This window comes from Hyperolius riggenbachi, chromosome 10 (assembly GCF_040937935.1).
Source record: "Hyperolius riggenbachi isolate aHypRig1 chromosome 10, aHypRig1.pri, whole genome shotgun sequence".
Taxonomy (NCBI): Eukaryota; Metazoa; Chordata; class Amphibia; order Anura; family Hyperoliidae; genus Hyperolius; species Hyperolius riggenbachi.
This window is the reverse complement of record NC_090655.1, coordinates 114,407,201-114,432,890: the sequence shown is the minus strand read 5'-3', so window position 1 is coordinate 114,432,890 and position 25,690 is coordinate 114,407,201. Positions and strand designations below refer to the sequence as shown.

The 25,690-nt window shown below is 43.0% G+C and overlaps 1 protein-coding gene across 2 annotated transcripts in view; it reads right to left on the bottom strand.

The window, feature by feature from the left end:
• The window catches only part of TLL2 (tolloid like 2), a 222,565-nt gene that overhangs the window by 111,688 nt on the left and 85,187 nt on the right, over positions 1-25,690 (bottom strand). For both annotated transcript variants that reach the window (XM_068257566.1, XM_068257567.1), the window contains exon 2: positions 20,607-20,714. In XM_068257566.1, coding sequence (XP_068113667.1) covers positions 20,607-20,714 — 108 coding nt within the window. The remainder of the gene's footprint in view (positions 1-20,606; positions 20,715-25,690) is intronic.

Below are 25,690 nucleotides of genomic sequence, written 5' to 3'. Positions count from 1 at the left end.
TTAATAGGCTGCAAATGAATAACGACAGTAAAGCATTCAACCTACTTTGTAAATGTTTAAAGAGACACTGAAGCGGAAAAAAATTATGATATAATGAATTGGTTGTGTACTATGAATAATTACTAGAAGATTAGCAGCAAAGAAAATATTCTCATATTTTTATTTTCAGGTATATAGTGTGTTTTCTAACATTGCATCATTCTCTAATATGTGCAGATTACACAACACTCTGCATTCAAAATGATTCTTTCAGAGCAGTCTGTGAACTAATTACCTCTCCTCTGGCAGATAAAAAGAAAACTGTTCACTTACAGTTGAGATAATAAAAGTCAGAAGACAGCCCTCTCCACGACTTTGAAAGTCGTAGAGATTAACCACTTGAGGACCTAGGGCTTTCTACCCCTTAAGGACCGGCCACTTTTTTTCCATTCAGACCACTGCAGCTTTCACGGTTTATTGCTCGCTCATACAACCTACCACCTAAATGAATTTTGGCTCCTTTTCTTGTCACTAATAAAGCTTTCTTTTGGTTCTATTTGATTGCTCCTGCGATTTTTACTTTTTATTATATTCATCAAAAAAGACATGAATTTTGGCAAAAAAATGATTTTTTTAACTTTCTGTGCTGACATTTTTCAAATAAAGTAAAATTTCTGTATACATGCAGCGCGAAAAATGTGGACAAACATGTTTTTGATAAAAAAAAAAAACCCATTCAGTGTATATTTATTGGTTTGGGTAAAAGTTATAGCGTTTACAAACTATGGTGCAAAAAGTGAATTTTCCCATTTTCAAGCATCTCTGACTTTTCTGACCCCCTGTCATGTTTCATGAGGGGCTAGAATTCCAGGATAGTATAAATACCCCCCAAATGACCCCATTTTGGAAAGAAGACATCCCAAAGTATTCACTGAGAGGCATAGTGAGTTCATAGAAGATATTATTTTTTGTCACAAGTAAGCGGAAAATGACACTTTGTGAGAAAAAGAAAAAAAAAAAGTTTCCATTTCTTCTAACTTGCGACAAAAAAAAAATGAAATCTGCCACGGACTCACCATGCCCCTCTCTGAATACCTTGAAGGGTCTACTTTCCAAAATGGGGTCATTTGTGGGGTGTGTTTACTGTCCTGACATTTTGGGGGGTGCTAAATTGTAAGCACCCCTGTAAAGCCTAAAGGTGCTCATTGGACTTTGGACCCCTTAGCGCAGTTAGGCTGCAAAAAAGTGCCACACATGTGGTATTGCCGTACTCAGGAGAAGTAGTATAATGTGTTTTGGGGTGTATTTTTACACATACCCATGCTGGGTGGGAGAAATATCTCTGTAAATGACAATTTGTTAATTTTTTTTACACACAATTTTCCATTTACAGAGATCTTTCTCCCACTCAGCATGGGTATGTGTAAAAATACACCACAAAACACATTATACTACTTCTCCTGAGTACAGCGATACCACATGTGTGGCACTTTTTTGCACCCTAACTGCGCTAAAGGGCCCAAAGTCCAATGAGTACCTTTAGGATTTAACAGGTCATTTTGAGAAATTTCGTTTCAAGACTACTCCTCACGGTTTAGGGCCCCTAAAATGCCAGGGCAGTATAGGAACCCCACAAATGACCCCATTTTAGAAAGAAGACACCCCAAGGTATTCCATTAGGAGTATGGTGAGTTCATAGAAGATTTTTATTTTTTTTTGTCAAAAGTTAGCGGAAAATGACACTTTGTGAAAAAACACAATTAAAATCAATTTCCGCTAACTTTTGACAAAAAATAAAATCTTCTATGAACTCACCATACTCCTAACGGAATACCTTGGGGTGTCTTCTTTCTAAAATGGGGTCATTTGTGGGGTTCCTATACTGCCCTGGCATTTTAGGGGCCCTAAACCGTGAGGAGTAGTCTTGAAACCAAATGTCGCAAAATGACCTGTGAAATCCTAAAGGTACTCATTGGACTTTGGGCCCCTTAGCGTACTTAGGGTGTAAAAAAGTGCCACATATGTGGTACCGCCGTACTCAGGAGAAGTAGTATAATGCGTTTTGGGGTGTATTTTTACACATACCCATGCTAAGTGGGAGAAATATCTCTGTAAATGACAATTGTTTGATTTTTTTACACACAATTGTCCATTTACATAGAAATTTCTCCCACCCAGCATGGGTATGTGTAAAAATACACCCCAAAACACATTATACTACTTTTCCTGAGTACGACGGTACCACATGTGTGACACTTTTTTGCAGCCTAGGTGCGCTAAGGGGCCCAACGTCCTATTCACAGGTCATTTTGAAGCATTTGTTTTCTAGACTACTCCTCGCGGTTTAGGGCCCCTAAAATGCCAGGGCAGTATAGGAACCCCACAAGTGACCCCATTTTAGAAAGAAGACACCCCAAGGTATTCCGTTAGGTGTATGGCGAGTTCATAGAAGATTTTATTTTTTGTCACAAGTTAGTGAAAAATGACACTTTGTGAAAAAAAACCAATAAAAATTAATTTCCGCTAACTTTTGACAAAAAATAAAATCTTCTATGAACTCGTCATACACCTAACAGAATACCTTGGGGTGTCTTTTTTTCTAAAATGGGGTCACTTGTGGGGTTCCTATACCGCCCTGGCATTTTACAGGCCCAAAACCGTGAGTAGTCTGGAAACCAAATGTCTCAAAATGACTGTTCAGGGGTATAAGCATCTGAAAATTTTGATGACAGGTGGTCTATGAGGGGGCGAATTTTGTGGAACCGGTCATAAGCAGGGTGGCCTTTTAGATGACAGGTTGTATTGGGCCTGATCTGATGGATAGGAGTGCTAGGGGGGTGACAGGAGGTGATTGATGGGTGTCTCAGGGGGTGGTTAGAGGGGAAAATAGATGCAATCAATGCACTGGGAAGGTGATCGGAAGGGGGTCTGAGGGGGATCTGAGGGTTTGGCCGAGTGATCAGGAGCCCACACGGGGCAAATTGGGGCCTGATCTGATGGGTAGGTGTGCTAGGGGGTGACAGGAGGTGATTGATGGGTGTCTCAAGGTGTGATTAGAGGGGGGAATAGATGCAAGCAATGCACTGGCGAGGTGATCAGGGCTGGGGTCGGAGGGCATTCTGAGGGTGTGGGCGGGTGATTGAGTGCCCTAGGGGCAGATAGGGGTCTAATCTGATAGGTAGCAGTGACAGGGGGTGATTGATGGGTAATTAGTGGGTGTTTAGGGTAGAGAATAGATGGAAACACTGCGCTTGGGTGGTGATCTGATGTTGGATCTGCGGGCGATCTATTGGTGTGGGTGGGTGATCAGTTTGCCCGCAAGGGGCAGGTTAGGGGCTGATTGATGGGTGGCAGTGACAGCGGGTGATTGATGGGTGGCAGTGACGGGGTGATTGATGGGTGATTGATAGGTGATTGACAGGTAATCAGTGGGTTATTACAGGGGAGAACAGATGTAAATATTGCACTGGCGAATTGATAAGGGGGGGGGTCTGAGGGCAATCTGAGCGTGTAGGCGGGCGATTGGGTGCCCGCAAGGGGCAGATTAGGGTCTGATCTGATGGGTAACAGTGACAGGTGGTGATAGGGGGTGATTGATGGGTAATTAGTGGGTGTTTAGAGGAGAGAATAGATGGAAACACTGCGCTTGGGTGGTGATCTGATGTCGGATCTGCGGGCGATCTATTGGTGTGGGTGGGTGATCAGTTTGCCCGCAAGGGGCAGGTTAGGGGCTGATTGTTGGGTGGCAGTGACAGGGGGTGATTGACAGGTGATTGACAGGTGATTGACAGGTGATCAGGGGGATAGATGCATACAGTAAACAGGGGGGGTGGTCTGGGGGGGGGGGTCTGGGGAGAACCTGAGGGGTGGGGGGTGATCAGGAGGGGGCAGGGAGCAGGGGGGGGGATAAAAAAAAATAGCGTTGACAGATAGTGACAGGGAGTGATTGATGGGTGATTAGGGGGGTGATTGGGTGCAAACAGGGGTCTGGGGGGTGGGCAGGGGGGGGTCTGATGGGTGCTGTGGGCGATCTGGGGAAGGGGGGGGGAGAAATCAGTGTGCTTGGGTGCAGACTAGGGTGGCTGCAGCCTGCCCTGGTGGTCCCTCGGACACTGGGACCACCAGGGCAGGAGGCAGCCTGTATAATACACTTTGTAAACATTACAAAGTGTATTATACACTTTGTATGCGGCGGGTTAACATCCCGCCGGCGCTTCCGTATAGCCGGCGGGATGTTGCGGCGGGCGAGCGGTGACAGTAGCCGGCGGAGGATCGCGTCACGGATGACGCGATCGCTCCGCCCATGCCCTTAGAAGGACCGCCGCCTCTGTGGGTGAGCCGGTCCTTCAGGGCTCCACTTCCCGGCCGCCCCTGTGCGTTAGGCGGTCGGGAAGTGGTTAATGGCTTTTTTGCATAGAGATAACTGGAGTTTCTTAACTCTTCCTGTACTGGAAACAATTACACTGATGTATCTGATCTTAATGTTTTATTTCTTAGCTGTGCTACACATACAAATCATAATATCATAATTTTTTTTTCGCTTCAGTGTCTCTTTAACTATCTAACGACTGCCTAACGCCAATTGGCATCAGGTCATGGGGCCGGCTACTGCAGGAGATCGAGCACATCTCCTGCTTGAGGGGCAGATCTCTGCCCTGCCTTCAGTCTGGGACGGCGAAACTACAGTCTTTTAACTAAGTACAGCGCTGCGATCCACGGCAGTGCTGTATACTGGGGACAGCCGTGTGACACGGCTGTCCCCTTGGGTCACTAGAGAGCCTATGAGAGCCGATCGCCGTGAATGGCTGGCGGTGGGTGGGCGGGAGGGAGAGGGAAAAATAAAATACATTTAATAAAAAAAAAAAAAATAGTAATAAATATTTGTAAAAAAAACCCACAAAACCAAACAACTGGGGGCTGGAGGGTGGGGGCGATCAGACCCACCAACAGAGAGCTCTGTTGGTGAGGGGGGAAAAGGGGGAGGGAATCACTCGTGTGCTGTGTTGTACGGCCCTGCAGCTTGGCCTTAAAACTGCAGTGGCCAATTAAGTAAAAAATATGCTGGTCTTTAGGGGGGTTTAACACTGCGGTCCTCAAGTGATTAACCACTTTACCCCCACCCGTACGTATTTCTCCGTCCCTTTTTCCATCCTTTAACCCCCAGGGACGGAGAAATCCGTACTTTGCGCACTCCCGCCGCTGCCCGTGCTCCCGCTCGTAAACACGCCGCCCGCCGCTAGTAAACACGCCGCCGCCCGCTCGCCCAGAGATCAACGAACGGGAAAATCCATTCCCGTTCGTTAATCTAAGCCCCGCAATAATCTGCTGCCGCTCAGCTGAGCAGCGCGATCATTGTGAGCAATAACAAACTCCCAGCCTCTTTCTACTTCCTGCAAGCGTCCGGAAGGACGCTTGCAGGTCGCATGAAACAAAAAGTTACTGTTGCCATCTTGTGGCCAAATAGTAAAACTACACCCTAAGCATTTTTTTACACACAAATAAACTAGTTTTACACAAAAAATTAACTCCTTAACTCCCACACTCCCCAAATTTTTTTTTTTTGTAATTAAAAAAAAAAAATTTACAATTTAAAAAAAATACATAGTTACCTTAGGGGCTGAACTTTTTAAATATTTATGTCAAGAGGGTATAACACTGTTACTTTATAAACTATGGGCTTGTAATTAGGGATGGACGCAAAACTGAAAAAAATGCACCTTTATTTCCAATTAAAATATTGGCGGCAAACATTGTGATAGGGACATAATTTAAACGGTTTTATAACCGGGATAAATAGGCATATACATTTAATGGGTTTTAATTACAGTAGCATGCATTATTTAAAAACTATAAAGGCCGAAAACTGAAAAATAATTTTTTTCCCACATTTTTTCCTATTTTCCCATTAAAACACATTTAGAATAAAATTATTCTTGGCATAATGTCCCACCTAAAGAAAGCCTAATTGGTGGCAGAAAAAAACAAGATATAGTTCATTTCATTGCGATAAGTAATGATAAAATTATAGACGAATTAATGGAAGGAGCGCTGAAAGGTGAAAATTGCTCTGGTGGTCAGGGGGTAAAACCCCTCAGTTGGGAAGTGGCTAAATATAACATAAAAACCCCGGGGCACTTTAAAAAGTCATGTTTAGGAGTAGGAGGATAAATATAATTGTTTATCTCAGTTATATATCTACTGAGCTTTATGAAGGCTGGTATTTGGCCATGTCCAAGGAAGTTCCTATTGGGCAAATGTTTTGTCACTACTACAGGTTTGAATGAGGTGAAGAAACTCCCAGACAATGACATGGACTGTAATTGTATACTACTTCATTGACTAATACTCTAACCCACTTCTTACTTCCAATGACTCTTATATAAATGTATGTATGAATACATGACCTGTACCACCAAATAAACTCATTTATAGACACATATGAAGCCCATGGTGATATGTTAATATGCAACAGGAGTGCTAAACTGTAACAGGTGCAAAATTTGTAAGTGTCGCTCCAGACGTAGTTAATAATATATTAGATGGAAAAAACACAAAAGACACCAGGGATGTCACGTGGTTCATTTTCTTAACTGTGGTTTGGGCGATGTGTCATTTCCTTGACAGCACATTAGTATACTGGTACAACTTTTTCCTTTCTCTTGCTGCTAGACATAACTATGATTTGCTGATTGCCCAGACACCTTGGTCACATTAAAGCGGATCCGAGATGAAAAACTAACTATAACAAGTAACTTGTCTATACATCTTATCTAAAGTTTAGATAGTTTACACAGCAAATCTATCTGCACACAGCTTTAATAGAAAATTATGATTTCTTCCTGTGATACAATGACAGCAGCCATGTTGTTTGTCAACATTACACAGAGGCAGGCTTATCTGTATCTTGAGCAATCCTAAAACCAAACCCCCCTCCTCCCTCCTCCCCTCTGCCTCTGAAATCAATGGCTAGTAACACCTCCTCCTCCTTTTGACCAGACTGAGCTCTCATGAGCCCTTGCTACTGCCAAGGCTCTCAAACCCTGTGGGCGTGGTTTATTTAGTTTATAGGGAATTCGAGTATTAAAACAAAAACAAATTAGTATTTGGCTTGAGGAATGCCCTATAAACAATAGGAAAGGAACACAATTATGCAATGAGTAAAAGTTCACCTTGGATCCACTTTAAAGTGAACTGACCACATTCTCTTTCACTTTAATCCCTCCTGACATAGAAGCTGCCATGTTCCCCCCTCCCCTTCTCACATTCCTTATTTACAGAAGTCAGAGATGCTATCTTGACACATTGACACACACCCTGGCTTTGAAAAGACACTCCTAATTATTCACCCCCTTTGTTGATGAAAGGCTTTGTTTACCTCTTGGTAATTAGCGCAATAAAACAATTAGAGGTTCCTGAACTCTCTGCGGCTGGGGACGGTCGGCAGGCCTGCTCAAACAGGCCAATTTAACAACTTTGAATGTAAAATACAAGGTAAAATTAAAGTTTATTTTGATAATGAAACAGATAGTCGGCATACATTTTTCATGTGCTATAGAAATGTCCTGAGTGAAAAAAAGGTGCTCGGTTCACTTTAAGCACAGACATCTCAACTTTTTATAGCACTTTATTTGTGAAGCATGATTAACTGGTCAGATTTTTAATCCCATAAAGTACTGTACCTTATTATTTATATTTATATGTATTTTTTGGGTTAAAACCAATGATATGTGATGTATTATGAATTTACATGAATTGTAGTAGTTGAGTGGAATCTCCTTCAATGTTTAATTGTAGCAGTAGAGGATTGTACCGTGTTGGCCATCAGTAAAGGCAAGAAGGTTTGAATCAGGAGTACCTTAATGTGAACCTCCGGACTAAAAATCGACTCAGCAGCACTGAAAAGGCTTGGATTTCTTTAACAGTTTCACAGCATCAGAACTTTGTTTCTCTTATACAAGCCTCATTGTTAGCTGCACAGAAGAAAACTGCCCGGGCTTTTTTTCCCCTGGTGCTGTGCAAAGCATGATGGGATTTCTGATGTTGTTGTTCTCGTTCTGCTGTTTTGGTGCAATTTTTTTTTTTTTTTTGAATTTGACATTTGAAGCCTAGCGTGTGCAGTTGGGAGGGGTAATCAGGACACAGGACAGTTGGAACTGTGTCTCCTGCTCCTTGTCAACTCCTTCCAACCAAAAAGATGGCTTCCCACATGACAAAGATGGTAGCCCCCATGAATCACAAACATTTGCCTGTTCTTTTAAAACAGGGTGGGTAAGAGATTATATTACCTATCTATTCTAATTAACATAACTAATGTAACTTGATGACAGTATGTTTAGGCTGAAGTTCCCCTTTAAGAATATTTTCATTAAACATGGTCGCAGTCATTTTAAGTCTGAGGCCCAAATCAGGAAAGCTAAAATAAATATAAGCAAAAGCAGGAAGAGGGTCGTGTCCCAATGGTGGTCACCTACAACCCACACCACAACCCACAGTTTAACGATACCAGGTTCAAAACAGGAAAACAGTACAAGACACCATTTCCTGTGATTCTACTAATCTGGTATATCTGATCATGTGTGCAAAATGCCCCAAAGGAATTTACGTGGGAAAAACTGAACTCTGCGTATATGTAGGAACGCACACAGGTACACTATTAACTATACCAAAATGAATCTCCCAGTCACTACACGCTGTAATTCCCAGGGACCCAGCTTGAATGATCTTCGGGTTATTTCCCTGAAGGGTGGCTTTAAAACACAGAAAAAAAAGACTAACTGCAGAAACAAAATGAATACATTGGTTAAAATCTGTAGATAGTGGCTTGAAGACGGATAGCAATTTCATATTTTGTTTTGAGGTTAATGGTATTTAATGCAATAATTATGTTTCAGCCTAGTCAAATATTGTGTCTATTCTGCTTGAAGCTAACTTTTGGACTCAGAATTTACAATGTATCTGAACCACCTTGAGTCTGGAGTAAAAAAAAAAAAAAATTGTACCTATATGGTACGGCTAAAGTGAAAAAGATAGCTGTTTTATTTGTGCAATAAAATTACATAACAAAATTGAGCTGAAGGCAACTACAACCCGCTGTTTCGAAGCGACATGCTTCTTCTTCAAGTTGCAAGCTCATAATGACAAACAGTGCTCACATACCTCCTTTTATATGGCTACACATTCAAATGTTAACCAATCCACAAATAGGACTTGAGAAGTGACCAATCAGAGCAGATCAAAAAGCAGAGGACCTGATGGGGAACTTCAGTACACAGGAAGTACATCCCACAAGTGACATCACCGTCAAACAACAATTCCACAGAAAAAACGGCTGCTAAACCACACCCAATAGGAAAAAACAGACCTGATGGGGAACTGCCGTGTACACGTAAAAAGTCACGTGACGCATAAAATGTACGCATAGATTGTATTCAGACGTGTAAAAACATGAAAGTAACGCGTAAAACCATCTGCTTAAATACCGACAAAAAAGAACGCGTAAAAATTGTGGGAGTGGCGTATAAAAATATGCCAAAGAATTCAAAATAGATAGTGCATAAAAATGAATGCAATACGCGAAAAAAAACGCGTAAAAATATACGCAAAAAGCATATAAAAATTAGCAATATTAAAAAGCTCAGGATGGTCACTCCTCATACATACACATCAAGAGCAACTAATCACATGAAAGATGTAGAAAAATACAGGAATAACCTAAAGAAAAAATGTAATCTCAATATATAAATACTAGATGCATCCCATAAATTATCCCTAAAAGTGCGGAAAAAAACCTCAGCCTAAGATACACTGGCCCCGATTGCCACCCAGACCCAACTTATCTCAAATACAAAAGGATACATTTTTTCATGCTGGACGTATCCCTCGTCATGTTAGATCCAATGTTGCCCCTCTGCTTTTTCCTAAAGATACAGACCTTTATCAATATCTGGGAACGTATATGGAATAAAGCGAGCTTTGATGCCATGGTACATACCGTAGCCAGAATTAAACATGAGTTACCGGTTCTGGACACTAAGATTCAAAACATCGAGGAAGAACTCGAGCTCTTGATGTCTGCAGAGGACCTTGATGCCTTTTTAGACCATTTGCAAACAAAAATGGATCTTTACCAAAAGAATGGCGAGGAAAATAAGCGAATGAAATTTCATCGAGACTCCAAAGATTATACCTCCGGATATGTATATGCCTGGCAAAAGTCATCAGGCTCACGCCCTAGACGCTTCCCTGGAAGTAAACCACACAAGCCCAAGAAGCCGGGTCAACCCAGCGATGGTTCCCCTGCATCTGGTGCTGATGGGTCCTCTAGTGAGGGTCAATCATCCTCTAGAGATGCCTCCCCTCGCCCTACACAACGAAAAAATGATGAGGGGGCAGGAGGGTCCGACGGAAATACCAACAACAGAGGCGCGCAGCAACTTTCCAAGAGAGTGTTGAGACAACGCAAGAATTAGTGGTTAACATCTCTTCATACTCCCTTACTGATATCGAGATACGAGCCCTTAGTCATGGACTATCCTACTGTCCCACAAGATTACCTGACTTTTTTCAACTTGAACAGGAGTGTTTTCGATTTTTTTAGATCTCTTAAATTGAAAGTATTTTTTTCTAATAATCCAATGCCGAATAGATTCTCCCCAAGTGATGATGACTCTTTACATCTTCGAGATTTTGGTCTTAGGAACAAAAGTTAGTTCATGCCACCGAGTAATCCTGTTGTGGAACTGTTTTCCAAGAATGTTATGGATGATCTTAAAGAGACACTTAAGCCAGAAAAAAAAAATGAGTTTTACTCACCTGGAGCTTCTACCAGCCCCCTGCAGCAGTCCTGTGCCCTCGCAGCCACTCACTAATCCTCTGGTCCCCCGCTGCCAGCTAGTTTCGTTTTTGCCGACAGGCCCGTCAGGACTGGCCATGCGTAGCTTTTTCTGCATTCCCGACTGAAGATTATTCGTGCAAGGATTGAGTCCGGAATCGATTGATTGTGTATAGACTGGATTATGATTGGAGGCTTGATGGACCTCCTACGATGATCTGTGACTCCCCGAGATTAACAGAGTGATTCCTGAGTATCCAGCTACTCCTACTTTCTATATTCTTCCTAACATTCACAAGAATCCACGCCGGCCACCAGGGCGACCCATTGTGGCCTTTCATGTGATTAGTTGCTCTTGATGTGTATGTATGAGGAGTGACCATTCTGAGCTTTTTAATATTGCTAATTTTTATATGCTTTTTGCGTATATTTTTACCCGTTTTTTTCGCGTATTGCATTAATTTTTATGCACCATTTTGAATTCTTTTGCATATTTTTATACGCCACTCCCACAATTTTTATGCGTTCTTTGTCGGTATTCATGCAGATGTTTTTACGCATTACTTTCATGTTTTTACACGTCTGAATACAATCTATGCGTACATTTTTACGTGTCACGTGACTTTTTACGCGTACACGGCAGTTCCCCATTAGGTCTGTTTTTTCCTATTGGGTGTGGTTTAGCAGCCGTTTTTTCTGTGGAAGTGTTGTTTGACAGTGATGTCACTTGTGGGATGTACTTCCTGTGTACTGAAGTTCCCCATCAGGTCCCCTGCTTTTTGATCTGCTCTGATTGGTCACTTCTCAAGTCCTATTTGTGGATTGGTTAACATTTGAATGTGTAGCCATATAAAAGGAGGTATGTGAGCACTGTTTGTCATTATGAGCTTGCAATTTGAAGAAGAAGCATGTCGCTTCGAAACAGCGGGCTGTAGTTGCTTTCAGCTCAATTTTGTTATGTGATTTTATTGCACAAATAAGAGAGCTATCTTTTTAACTTTAGCCGTGCTGCTGATACTTCTTTTTTACCTATATGTCATAAATTAGCTACGGTAACCTCCTCTCAGTTTATGCTTATTCTTTTAAGTTAGCCAACAAACGGTATTATTCTGATTCAAAGCTTCTTAATTTTAATTGTTTTTATCTCTTTGAGGATACCTCCTAAATAAATTATGTACATGGGTGATTACACCAGTCAGTAAGGGCTAGTTCACACTAAGGGCGTTTTCAAAATCGCCCTCAAAACGCTTGTGCAATGTGTCCCTGTGAGAGTTTACATCAGAGCGGGGTTGTTTTTCAATCCACTCAGCAATATGGTGCCTGTACCATTTTTGAGGCGATTTTGCCTCAATGGAAGGTATAGGGGAAAAAAAAAAATTTGTACAGCAATTGCGAGAGCATTTTTAAGAATAAATACATTGTATTTATTCTTTTCCGGGTCAAATAGTTCACTTCCTGACTTGCGTCAGGGAGTGAATTACAAAACAGCTCTGAATAAGCACTTAGAAAAGTGCTTTTTATAAAAACACAGCACGCAGTGGAGCGCCGGGAGGGGGAAAAAAAACAGTGCACAAAAATGCAAAACGCTTGTGTTTGCGTTAACGTTTTGAGGTGTGAATGAGGCTTAAAGGTGTATGGGATGGGATAGATCTCCAATTTTGTCCAGTTTGTTTTGCTATCCCACACCTCCATTTTACACTGAGGAAATGAAGACATACATTAATATCAATATATTTATTTTAACATTCTCTCCACTTTTTTTATCCCCTCCTTTGGTACTTTGGTGGTTTTGGTAGTTTGAGTAACTCATCTCACATTTAATTATAGCTTCATTTAGACAATTGCAAGTGTTCTTGCAAGGTTTCCCAGCATGGCACAAGCCAAGCTCACCCTTTCAATTAGCCCTATGAGCTGACAAATGACTATTTAAGCCTTTACAGTTGCTAGGCTCTTCTCCGTGAACCTTGCTAGATAAAATTTCATGAAGCTAACATTTGCTGTATTATATTTCACTGGAATTTCTGCCTAAGATCCCCAGGAACAATATTAATGACTTTTCAAGAAAAGGAGCATCAGCATTCAGATAGAGAAAGAAATCCCCTTACCATGCAGAAACTAGATTTACAACTAAGATTTTCAGTGGGATACTGACTGTCATAAAACATGATACAACCATACACATAGTTCACATTCCATGCAAGCATTCTTTATTTCTGTCAAGGTAAAGAGAATCGCCTGTTTCGATCATGTTCTGATGTCAGCTTTAAGAAAAGTCTGCCTAATTTTGGAAAGATTAGCAGATATTTTTTATTACACTGTAAAGCCTACAGTAGATAAGCCAGATCCAGATCATATTTAGTATGCTTTGGGAGTGGGACAAATGCTAAGAGATTAATCCAGGAAAAGGAAAGAAAAGCTGCTGGTGCTACAGACCGGTATGAGTTTGACCCCAGGAGGATGGTGGAGAATTATATAGAGTCGACTATTTTCAGCAACACTTTACAGAGTTCATTAAAGAATGATCACGGTCACTGTCCTTGAGAGAAGCTCACATTGTTATTTTTACTTATTTTGATCCTATTTAACCACTTGAGGACTGCGGTGTCAACCCCCCCTAGTGACCAGGACATTGCTTAAATGGCCACTCCAGCTTTAAGGCCAAGCTGTAGGGCCGAACAACTCAGCACACGAGTGATTTCCCCCCCCCCCCTCTTCTCCCCACCAACAGAGCTCTCTGTTGGTAGGGTCTGATCGCCCCCCAGGGTTTTCTTTTTGGGGGGGGGGGGTAAATATTTATTTCATTAAATTTTCAATAAAATGTACTTTTTTTTTACATTTATTCTATATCCCTCCCTCAACTCGCCAGCCAATCAGCGTGATCAGTTGTCATAGGCTTCAGCCTATGACGGCTGTCCCCCTGGCAGGCTAAACAGTGATCGGCTGTGTCACACAGCTGTCCCCAGTACATCGCTGCTGCAGATCGCAGCGCTGTACAAAGTAATTAGACGGCGGTTTCGCCGTCTAACAGTCTCCCGAGCGGTGATTGTCGCTCGGAGACTGAAGGCGGGGTGGAGCTCTGCCCCCCAAGCAGGAGGTGCAGCGTGCGTGCGATCTCCTGCTAGACCCATAGACAGCCGTTCACGCCGATGGGCGTGGAGCGGTCCTGGGGCTGCCGCACTGCTCACGCCAATTGACGTGGAGCAGTCGGCAACAGGTTAATGAATATTAAAATGGAACAAACAAATACGCTATGTGTATATACTCGATATCTAATACAGGCAACAACACACAACAGAGCCTGAGAAGAAGGAATCTACTAGTGGGAATTGAAGTGAGTGGGAAAATGAGGCTGCCTTATTTCTTTCCTTTTAAACCATGCTAATTGCCTGGCAGTCCTGCTAATCCTCTGCTTCCAATACTTTGCACCACTGGCCTAAAACAAACCTGCAGATCAGATGCTTGTTTTGAGTTTGGTATTTGGACAATACAGAAACCTATGAGATCTACAGGTCAGTCAGGCAAGAGGTATTGTTTAAAGGGAATTCAATATCGCGATTTCCCTATTCCTCTCGCTACAGGTTCACTTTAAATTTTCCTTTTAATTTTTGAACATATCCTTGTAACAGTATTCTGACCACACAAACACTGCTAAGGAAAAAGAACCAATCTTGTGACTGCTGCAAAAGTTGTTGTCTGGAAAACAAACATTTTTTTTTATAATGTACTTTGCGTAAATGCCTATTAGCTAAGACTGGCAGCTGTTCACATTCCTAGTTAGAGGAATGCCTACCATGGCTGGATTTCATCCACCTAAACACATGCTTATAACACTCGCTGAAAAACAAATGTAAATACCACTCGTCCGCTATATAAATGTACGGACATTTCTGTATTCTGGAACTGCCTTGTTCTGCTACTGCATACGATTTTTAAGCTTACACTTGGGACCAAAGAAGCAGGACTTTTAACAGAAGGCTTTGCAGGACACAGAATAGCCAATCTCTATTATCTGAGAAGACTTACGCTGTATTGCTTCACAAGTCACAGATGCAGCTGGCTATACATAATGAAATTGTAAATTATAAATTATCAGAAAGGGACAATAATGCTGTCTGTGCTACTGTGCAGGAAATAAAGAGGAAGCAGACTTATTAGGGCTTTGCACAGTGAATAAAACAGAGAAGTGTAAGGAGGTGGGGTGTCCAAACACCCTAGGGAGAAGAATTACACAGAGATAACGGGGGCCCAGATGGTGTAGTACGCAAAGCCATAGGTAGCAATAACTGTGGTATAGTAGCATGATAAAAAGTAGCAATAGCTGTGACATACCACTTATATGCAAGTCGAAAAGCAACTGTTAATACTGAACATGGAGCAACTGATTGGTTCAATATTGGAAAAGAAGTACAACAAAGCTATATATTGTCACCCTATTTATTGTATTTGCTATGCAGAGTATATCATGCAAAATGCTGGACTGGAGGAAGCAAAAGCTGGAATAAAGTTTGCTGGAAGAATGAATAACCTCAAATATGCAGATGATACAACTCTTATGGCAGAAAGGGAAGAAGAAACCTCTGAATGAGGGTGAAAGAGGAGAGTACAAAAGTTGGCCTAAGGCTCAATATTAAAAAACAAAACTAAGATCACGGCATCATGACCCATTCCCTCCTGACATATAGAAGGGGAAGAATTGGAAGCAGTTTCAGATTTTGTGTTCTTGGGATCAAAGATTACTACAGATGGAGAGTGCAGCCATGAAATTAAAAGACATTTACTCCTTGGAAGGAAAGCAATGACAAACTCGGACAGAGTAATACAAAGCAAAGAGGTCACCTTGTCAGCAAAGGTTTGTAAATTCATAGCCATGGTTTTTCCAGTAGTAATGTATCATTGTGAGATTAGGACTATAAGGAAGGCTGAGCACCGAAGAATCAACGCCTTTGAATTGTGGTGCAAGTGAAGACTTTTGAGAGTCCCTTGAACTGCAAGAAGATCTAATCAGTCAATCCTCAAAGAAATTAACCCTGACTATTAAATAGAAAAAGCAATACTAAAGATGAAGCTGAAATACTTTGGACACACAATGAGAAGGCAGGACTCACTGGAGAGAAGAAGACCTTGATGCTGGGAAAGATTGAGAGCAAAAGGAGGAGGGGACGGCAGAGAATGAGATGGCTGTATAGTATCATAGAAGCAGCAAACGTGAGCATGGACAAGCTTCGAGATGCAGAAGAAAACTGAGAGGCCTGGCATACTGTTGTCCATGGGGTTGCAAAGAGTTGGACATGCTTTGCGACCCCAAACACAACAACTAGGTATTATTATGGAGAGGGATTGCTTTCTGGAGGGTTTTTTTTTTTTGTGTAAATTAATTAATTTTTAGTAAATCATTAACAACATATTTTGAATGCTGAGCTGTCAATCGTCTTATTCTGTCTTTAGATTTTTATTTTTCTCTATTTTTCTGAATGTGTGTATCAATTTGATCAAATTATGTTTATATATGTCTTGTACTTGCAGACAAATTGGCCATGAGCCTTGTATATGTTATATTATTGAAGACCTGAGGAAGCGGAATGTAGTCAATGAAATGAGTGATCTGTATTGTTCCCAATAGAAATGGTTTACCTCAGCCATTTTGCTGACTTTGAGGTAATCCATTCTTTTTAATTTTTTTCGACGTTTTATTACACCTGGGCTGCCTCTTTCCTCCACTTTGTGTGCTCATCTCTATGGGTACAAGGTTAATAGGAACTAGTCTGTGGTACTATTTGATCATTTTTTATTTTCTGAAGAGCGACCACCTGGATCCCAGAATCACCTGTGTTTAGAGTGGAGACATTCCCTTCAAAAGGCACATCACTGTGGTCACCATTGTTGCAACCCGGATTTGTGAGCATGAATTGGCACCACAATTGTCCCATTATCCTGACATATTACACTATATAGTGCTTCTGGTGCCATCTCTGTTTTTCGTTTCATTTTCTGGAAGGCACAGCACGACCTCCAGATCCTTCACAAATCTCAATTATTATTTGATAAGACTTAAGGTGTATTGCTTTACAAGTCACAGATTCATATGGCAATGTATTCTTATCTGTTTAAGGGCTCAATGATTAGTAAATGTCACGTAATTTACCTTAAAGAGAACCCGAGGTGGCTTTGTATAACGTTAGTGGGGCACAGAGGCTGGTTGGGCACACTAACACCAGCCTCTGTTGCCCCATGGTGTGTGTCAAAGACCCCCCTGCTCGCCGCTATACCCCCGCAATGCTGGCGACACGCAGCGTGTCGCCAGCACAATGTTTACCCTAGCGCTGTCTGTCAGCGCCGCTCCGCCGCCTCCTCCGCATCGCCGCTACCCGCCCTCGTCCCTTCCCTCACGCTGATTGGAGGGAAGGGACGAGGGCGGGTAGCGGCGATGCGGAGGAGGCGGGGGAGCGGCGCTGACAGACAGCGCTAGGGTAAACATTGTGCTGGCGACGCTCTGCGTGTCGCCAGCACTGCGGGGAGTATAGCGGCGAGCAGGGGGGTCTTTGACACACACCATGGGGCAACAGAGGCTGGTGTTAGTGTGCCCAACCAGCCTCTGTGCCCCACTAACGTTATACAAAGCCACCTCGGGTTCTCTTTAAGGTGTCCTTCAATATTCACTTCCTAGAGCATAAAATTCTTGTCACGGAATGGCAGCTGACAATTTCCTCAGGCAGCACTCGGTCTCTATCCTCTGTTTTAGTCCAATGAGCATAATAATGTACAGCCAAGGAGCAACAGCTATACCTGAAGGATCAGCCACTGACACCTTCAACTGGGCTGCTTTGGGTAATGTGACCAAATTTTTAAAACAACAGGAATTTTAAACTGTAGAAGATTTGAGACAAAAATGCATACAGTCCACTTACTAGAATTTCACAGTAGAGTTCTCAAGCACACTCCCACAGTATATAATCAGGTGCAATGAACAATCCACCAAAGCACAAGGCAAGCCACCAAAGCAACGATACAGAAAATATTCACAATGACAAGCACACTTATAAGCAATAGCAAATAACCTTCATTTATTCTTCAAGAGTTACAGATTACCCAGCAAGCTCATGGTGAACCAGAACTCCTAGGAGTGTGTAAGGAGCTACAAATGAACAAAAACCCCTCTTACTACAGATGATATGTAAAACAGAATTTTTCCTTCTTAAAACAGAAGATTTTTGCGACTATTCAGGATGGACATTCACGTGTACAAGACTTCTTACGTGCCTCACCCCTCCTCTGGAATGCCCTTCCACAGCACATCCGCCACTCTCCCACCTTTGAAATCTTTAAACGCTCCCTCAAATCCCACCTTTTCTCACAAGCATATTCTTTAGCTTAGGCCATGCACCCACTAAATAACCTAATTACGCACTGCCTCTACATATACTGTATACTTCTCCCACCGTGTTTCCACCCCATTCTTTTAGATTGTAAGCTCGCAAGGGCAGGGCTCTCACCCTTTTGTGCCATGGAATCTTATGAATTTAATTGCTTGCACTCTGTTAGACATTTATACATTTTATCCCTCCTGATGAAGGCTAACGATTTTTAGCTGAAACGCGTAGAGGTTCTCCGGTTCTCCTGAAATTGAATAAGCTGTTTCTAAAGTATAGGAGCCAGGTTGGCCGCAATAGCGCTAAAGCGACCATTTCCGTAACAAAGGTCCTATCACTTTAAGGTGACGTCACCCGAAGAAACCGCTCTAGGCTTGCTGGGACAGAGAGCAAGCGTCACACTGGACTTGCCAGCAGGAAGTGATGCAGGCCACTGAGCAACACCGAGAGCTAACCGGAGAGTGAAGCTTTGAAGCACCCGGCTGAGTGTACAGCTCGGAAATCTGTAAGAGGAGCTTCCATGGTTCAGAGGTACCCATAGTAAATGTAATCTGCCGTGAAATCAAGTTCTTAGAAGGTGCTCCTAAACATGACTGTTAGTGTATGCCGCATGGGATAAAATTCACTAAAGCGGATTCATCTACTTTCCGGAATAGAAGTTTTTTAAGGTCGACCAGCACTTTTTTCTCAAAGTAGGATCCTACTCTATGATCTATTTTTTTGAAATAGCTGTTGGAACTGACATTGTAACTTATGCCTTGTATATTATGGTTAGTGAGAACTGCCAATTAGCAACGTATAGCGGAGCTTTTACATCTATACGTTATATTAGCGTGTGTTATTTTTGATAAGTGTATGGTGTCTTGGGGATTGATTGTGGAGTATGAATGTTCATTTTATAAAGTGACCATTTTAAGTGTGAGATTTTTATGAGGTTTTAAATGTACATTTGGAGAGAACCATAGATCAAAATTGATCATCAAGGAAATAGCGCGTGTTCTTTGTTTATAACTATATTTATACATTTTAGTCATGTTAAATTTGCCATTGTAATCAGCAGTTCTGTATTTTGTATCAGTGTTCATATTTGATGTATATCATTGTCTGTATCATTATGTATCCCTTGTTTGTTTTCTTACATTGTACAGCACCACGGAATATGTTGGCGCTTTATAAATAAATAATAATAATAATATTATTATGAGGTCTCTCACAATTAATCACTGATGAATAAGCAAATCATCCTTTGTTGTCCCTGAAAGCTAACTACACCTCCATATTGTTAATTGTACAGAGCCACAATAATCAAGCAAACCGAAAAGACAAAAGTGTGATGTTGCGTTGAGCCGTTACTTAGCTGTCAGCTGAGCGGTCAGCTACACTATCTCAGAAAAAAACACATATATATAAGTAGATAAATACCCGCTCTACTTATAACATATGCATTGCACTGTCCACGTTTTGATTTCAGTGATTTTTCTACAGTACAAAAAGAGAAAATTCTTCTTAGCATTTCCCATTTTAACTGTGGCTATTTTGAAACCAATCCTGATGTAATTTCCTCCCTTACTCTCCTCTCTGCCTGATTTGCCTGTCCTTCACTATAGAAAGTGCATTGTCTCAGAATGAGAAATATTGGCCAATCAGAGAGGAACAGAGGTGTGGGAGGGAAAAACAGGAGGGAAAGAGGCTTCAGTCAATCAGGCTGTATTAGTTACGTCTGAGGAGAAGTAGAGAAGCAAAAAAGGACAACCCAGCATGTCCTGCAAGTTCCCATTTGTGTACCAAATAAGAGTCAAGTAAACTGGGGAATGATCATTTATCAACAAGAAAAGTAATAGTGATTTTAACTTTTGGATTGCCTGGTTAGCATCCTTATTACTGGTTTACCAGATAAAAATAAAGAATTGATTTTTGATTTTATGCCCGACAGTTACATTTTAATATAGCCATCAGAGTCTATTGGGAGAATTCAAAGTCTATCTTGTATAGAGCTGCTACAACGGCAAATAATCATCAGCTCCAAGGTAGAAAGTACCCCATCACATCACTTCAGCAGGCATACATATAACTGTAGTCACTTAACTTAGATAAATAAGAATTTAAAGTCCATTTTGTGTACAGCAACGCATACGTTTACCTTCTCTATTTACTTCAACAATAAATACACGATCTCCGCGATTACGTATAAGAGCGCTGGTCATTGAGAATATTTGCAGTCAACTTACTAACCTATCATATTTTACATATAAAACAATGTCAGGATTTGAGCCATAGCCTACAATGCACAGTTTCAGACAAAGCAAAAAAACTTAGCGACGAGTTTATCTGCACTGAAAAAAGGTCGGGAAAAAACCACACAGATTTTATTTCGTAAAGCAAAAGTTAATTTAAAAGTTTTAAAAAGAAATGTTATTTTAAAAACCCACCTGCAGTAATTTCAGTTTGGTTACTGCTTGTTTCTTGATCTAGGGATCTATTAAGTTGAAACCATTTCAGGTCTTCTTCATCCAAAGCAATATCTCCCCAATACGCAGCTGTGAAGAGCATAACAAAATCATCATTAATTATCTTAACTTCATTTTAGAATGTTTCAATAATTTAAAAATCATTGTTTTTTTGGAATGGTTTGTCACGTGTTTGAATAAACAGGACTTAGAACTTTAGAGTGTGCGGACCTTCTGGAATTTTTTGTGGATTACAAATATTGGTCCAGCACCTCGGCAGCGGTGTGCGACTCTCTCTCTCTCTCTGTGCACTTGGTCTATTCACAAAACATCTCATAAAGTACTTATTTATAATCTAATTGATAAAAAAATAACCTGATTCGAAAAATAAACTGGTTCGAGAATGTTTGAGTATTTATGGGGGTGCTCTGGCCCTCTGGTATTCATATTATTGCCACTTCCGCTGAAGATCGAGCCAGTTAAACCATACTCCTGATCGGTGTAGATTTTTACTTAGACATCTTTGTATTTATCTTTTGAGTCTTTTATGATATCTCACTTACTGCAGCTCTATTGCAGGCCCCTTTAGTAACAACAGCAGCCTTTATTTGGTTTATATATTGTTGGAAAGAGGAGAAAGAGAGCTTCAAAATGGTATGCATCTTTCCATAGTTTCTGCACTGCTCGGAGTCCCTTTAAGGCAGGGGTCTCAAACTCCCGGCCCGCGGGCCATTTGCGGCCCTCGATACAATATTTTGTGGCCCTCGCTGGCAAAAGCTTCCTTATAGTTTGCTTCAGTGCTCCCAAGTAATCCGCCGCATCCCCGCCGCTAAACGAGGGCTGCAAAGCCCCCAAATCGCCCGGGGGCAATCCGCCGGCATTTCCTGGAAGGAGCAGAGCTTTCAGCTTCAGCTCTGGCCCTTCTGAAGTCAATCGCCGCACGGATCGCCGCCTCTCCCCGCCCCTCTTTGTTAAGGAAGAGTGAGAGGGGCGGGCAGAGGTGGCGATGCGCCGCGATTGTGAAATTCCTTATGCGGCCCAGCCTCATCCTGACTTTGCCTCCTGCGGCCCCCCAGGTAAATTGAGTTTGAGACCCCTGCTTTAAGGCAAACAAAATAAGATGTTTCCTGACTACAGGATCCATGCAATCCTGCTGGCAGGTGTAAAATATTTATTATGTTGTTTTGCTTTTCTTCCACTAACCTTCAGCCATTTACTGTGAAATGCAAAGAAAAACAACCTCTGAGCAAGAGACGTAAACAAAAGAAAATAGGTTGTTTGTAATTTTATTTTTTCATGGGTATTTCATAGCCGTGTCTAATTTAGTTATCCTTTTACTTCATATTTACCTTGGTCCAGATACAGATTTACTGGAAGGATTCCATTATAATTTTATTTGGAATGGGAAAGTCTCAGGGCAGCCAGAATGTTTTTTTTTCCAGACAAAAAAATCCAAGATAACTCCAGCTGTAGTATCTGGGGAAAATGTCCACAAATGTTTCATTCAACTTGTTCATTCACAATCATACTAGTAATTGGAGAGAACCCACTTCAGTTACAGCAAAACAACCCCACATATGCCTCTTCTGACAAAAACAGCTATTAAATGATCCATCTATACAGTGATCTATCTAAATGTAACATCACACATTTGTAGCTATAGTCATAATTTTAAAGTTAATCTACGGTAAATTATTGTGGGGAAAAAAAGAAAACTATGTATAAATAGAGGTAGTCTCAGACTTACGAATGACCCGCCGATATGAATGGCCTTAAAAACGTGAAATTGATTCTGTGGGAACAGATCAAAAAATTTTCTTCAAGAAGTTTTTGAGAATAATCGATTGTAAAAAATTCAAACAATTTTTTTTAAAACTGGTAAAATTACATTTTACTGCAGTACACTGAGGGCAGAGAGGGACACAGTGGGGGAGGCAGAGGTGGCACAGAAGGGAATACTGAAGGCATGGGGAACAGAAGTGGCACAGAGGGGGACACAGGATGCATGGGGGGGGGGGGGAATAGAGGAGGCACAGGGGACAGGGGACAGAGATGGCACAATGTTTCGGCTTATGGACAGATTCAGTTTGAAGACAAATCTACAGTCCCTATTTTGTTTGTTAACTGAACACTACGTGCAATACTGACTATAATCAGAGAAAAAGCATGTGTGCATCAACCAAGTGAACCTGACAAATCTGGCTTTGCAAATTTGGCCTATTGGCTAATCACGAGACATTGCTCATGCAAATAAGCATTTGCTTTCGCATGCCTAAATATGCAGGGTCAAAACCAAAAACCGCAAAACAATCGCCCTGCGGGAATTAGTTCATGCTATACAGCACTATCCAGGGGCGCCACGAGGAGGCTTCCCATTGCCCCCATACAACCGGGGGGCCGCGGGGGTCCCAGGCACTCTCACCGCCTGGAACCCACACAGCGGCACCCCGGAGGTGGAGGCCAGGGGGTGCAGGCGATCTCCCCAGCGTGGCCAGCGCCGGGAAGAGCCGCCCGCACACACCTCCCAGGATTAAAAACAGGCACTTACCTCAACGTCCATTGCGTTCTGCTATATGCGCATAACCTGGGCGCGACACATAAGGGGCGGACAGGCGTAAATAGCCTGCTCCAGGGCTCTCACCTCCTAAAACAAGCCACTCACTACCTGCCCTCAGAAGAAAGAAATGCAATGCTGACTATAATCAGAGAAAAAGCATGTGTGCATCAACCAAGTGAACCTGACAAATCTGGCTTTGCAAATTTGGCCTATTGGCTAATCACGAGACATTGCTCATGCAAATAAGCATTTGCTTTCGCATGCCTAAATATGCAGGGTCAAAACCAAAAACCGCAAAACAATCGCCCTGCGGGAATTAGTTCATGCTATACAGCACTATCCAGGGGCGCCACGAGGAGGCTTCCCATTGCCCCCATACAACCGGGGGGCCGCGGGGGGCCCAGGCACTCTCACCGCCTGGAACCCACACAGCGGCACCCCGGAGGTGGAGGCCAGGGGGTGCAGGCGATCTCCCCAGCGTGGCCAGCGCCGGGAAGAGCCGCCCGCACACACCTCCCAGGATTAAAAACAGGCACTTACCTCAACGTCCATTGCGTTCTGCTATATGCGCATAACCTGGGCGCGACACATAAGGGGCGGACAGGCGTAAATAGCCTGCTCCAGGGCTCTCACCTCCTAAAACAAGCCACTCACTACCTGCCCTCAGAAGAAAGAAATGCAATGCTGACTATAATCAGAGAAAAAGCATGTGTGCATCAACCAAGTGAACCTGACAAATCTGGCTTTGCAAATTTGGCCTATTGGCTAATCACGAGACATTGCTCATGCAAATAAGCATTTGCTTTCGCATGCCTAAATATGCAGGGTCAAAACCAAAAACCGCAAAACAATCGCCCTGCGGGAATTAGTTCATGCTATACAGCACTATCCAGGGGCGCCACGAGGAGGCTTCCCATTGCCCCCATACAACCGGGGGGCCGCGGGGGTCCCAGGCACTCTCACCGCCTGGAACCCACACAGCGGCACCCCGGAGGTGGAGGCCAGGGGGTGCAGGCGATCTCCCCAGCGTGGCCAGCGCCGGGAAGAGCCGCCCGCACACACCTCCCAGGATTAAAAACAGGCACTTACCTCAACGTCCATTGCGTTCTGCTATATGCGCATAACCTGGGCGCGACACATAAGGGGCGGACAGGCGTAAATAGCCTGCTCCAGGGCTCTCACCTCCTAAAACAAGCCACTCACTACCTGCCCTCAGAAGAAAGAAATGCAATGCTGACTATAATCAGAGAAAAAGCATGTGTGCATCAACCAAGTGAACCTGACAAATCTGGCTTTGCAAATTTGGCCTATTGGCTAATCACGAGACATTGCTCATGCAAATAAGCATTTGCTTTCGCATGCCTAAATATGCAGGGTCAAAACCAAAAACCGCAAAACATTCGCCCTGCGGGAATTAGTTCATGCTATACAGCACTATCCAGGGGCGCCACGAGGAGGCTTCCCATTGCCCCCATACAACCGGGGGGCCGCGGGGGTCCCAGGCACTCTCACCGCCTGGAACCCACACAGCGGCACCCCGGAGGTGGAGGCCAGGGGGTGCAGGCGATCTCCCCAGCGTGGCCAGCGCCGGGAAGAGCCGCCCGCACACACCTCCCAGGATTAAAAACAGGCACTTACCTCACCGTCCATTGCGTTCTGCTATATGCGCATAACCGGGGGCAATGGGAAGCCTCCTCGTGGCGCCCCTGGATAGTGCTGTATAGCATGAACTAATTCCCGCAGGGCGATTGTTTTGCGGTTTTTGGTTTTGACCCTGCATATTTAGGCATGCGAAAGCAAATGCTTATTTGCATGAGCAATGTCCCGTGATTAGCCAATAGGCCAAATTTGCAAAGCCAGATTTGCCAGGTTCACTTGGTTGATGCACACATGTTCTTTCTCTGATTGTAGTTAGCATTGCATTTCTTTTTTCTGAGGGCAGGTAGTGAGTGGCTTGTTTTAGGAGGTGAGAGCCCTGGAGCAGGCTATTTGCGCCTGTCCGCCCCTTATGTGTCGCGCCCAGGTTATGCGCATACAGCAGAACGCAATGGACGTTGAGGTAAGTGCCTGTTTTTAATCTTGGGAGGTGTGTGCGGGCGGCTCTGCCCGGCGCTGGCCACGCTGGGGAGATCGCCTGCACCCCCCAGCCTCCGCCTCCGGGGTGCCGCTGTGTGGGTTCCAGGCGGTGAGAGTGCCTGGGACCCCTGCGGCCCCCCGGTTGTATGGGGGCAATGGGAAGCCTCCTCGTGGCGCCCCTGGATAGTGCTGTATAGCATGAACTAATTCCCGCAGGGCGATTGTTTTGCGGTCTTTGGTTTTGACCCTGCATATTTAGGCATGCGAAAGCAAATGCTTATTTGCATGAGCAATGTCCCGTGATTAGCCAATAGGCCAAATTTGCAAAGCCAGATTTGCCAGGTTCACTTGGTTGATGCACACATGTTCTTTCTCTGATTGTAGTTAGCATTGCATTTCTTTTTTCTGAGGGCAGGTAGTGAGTGGCTTGTTT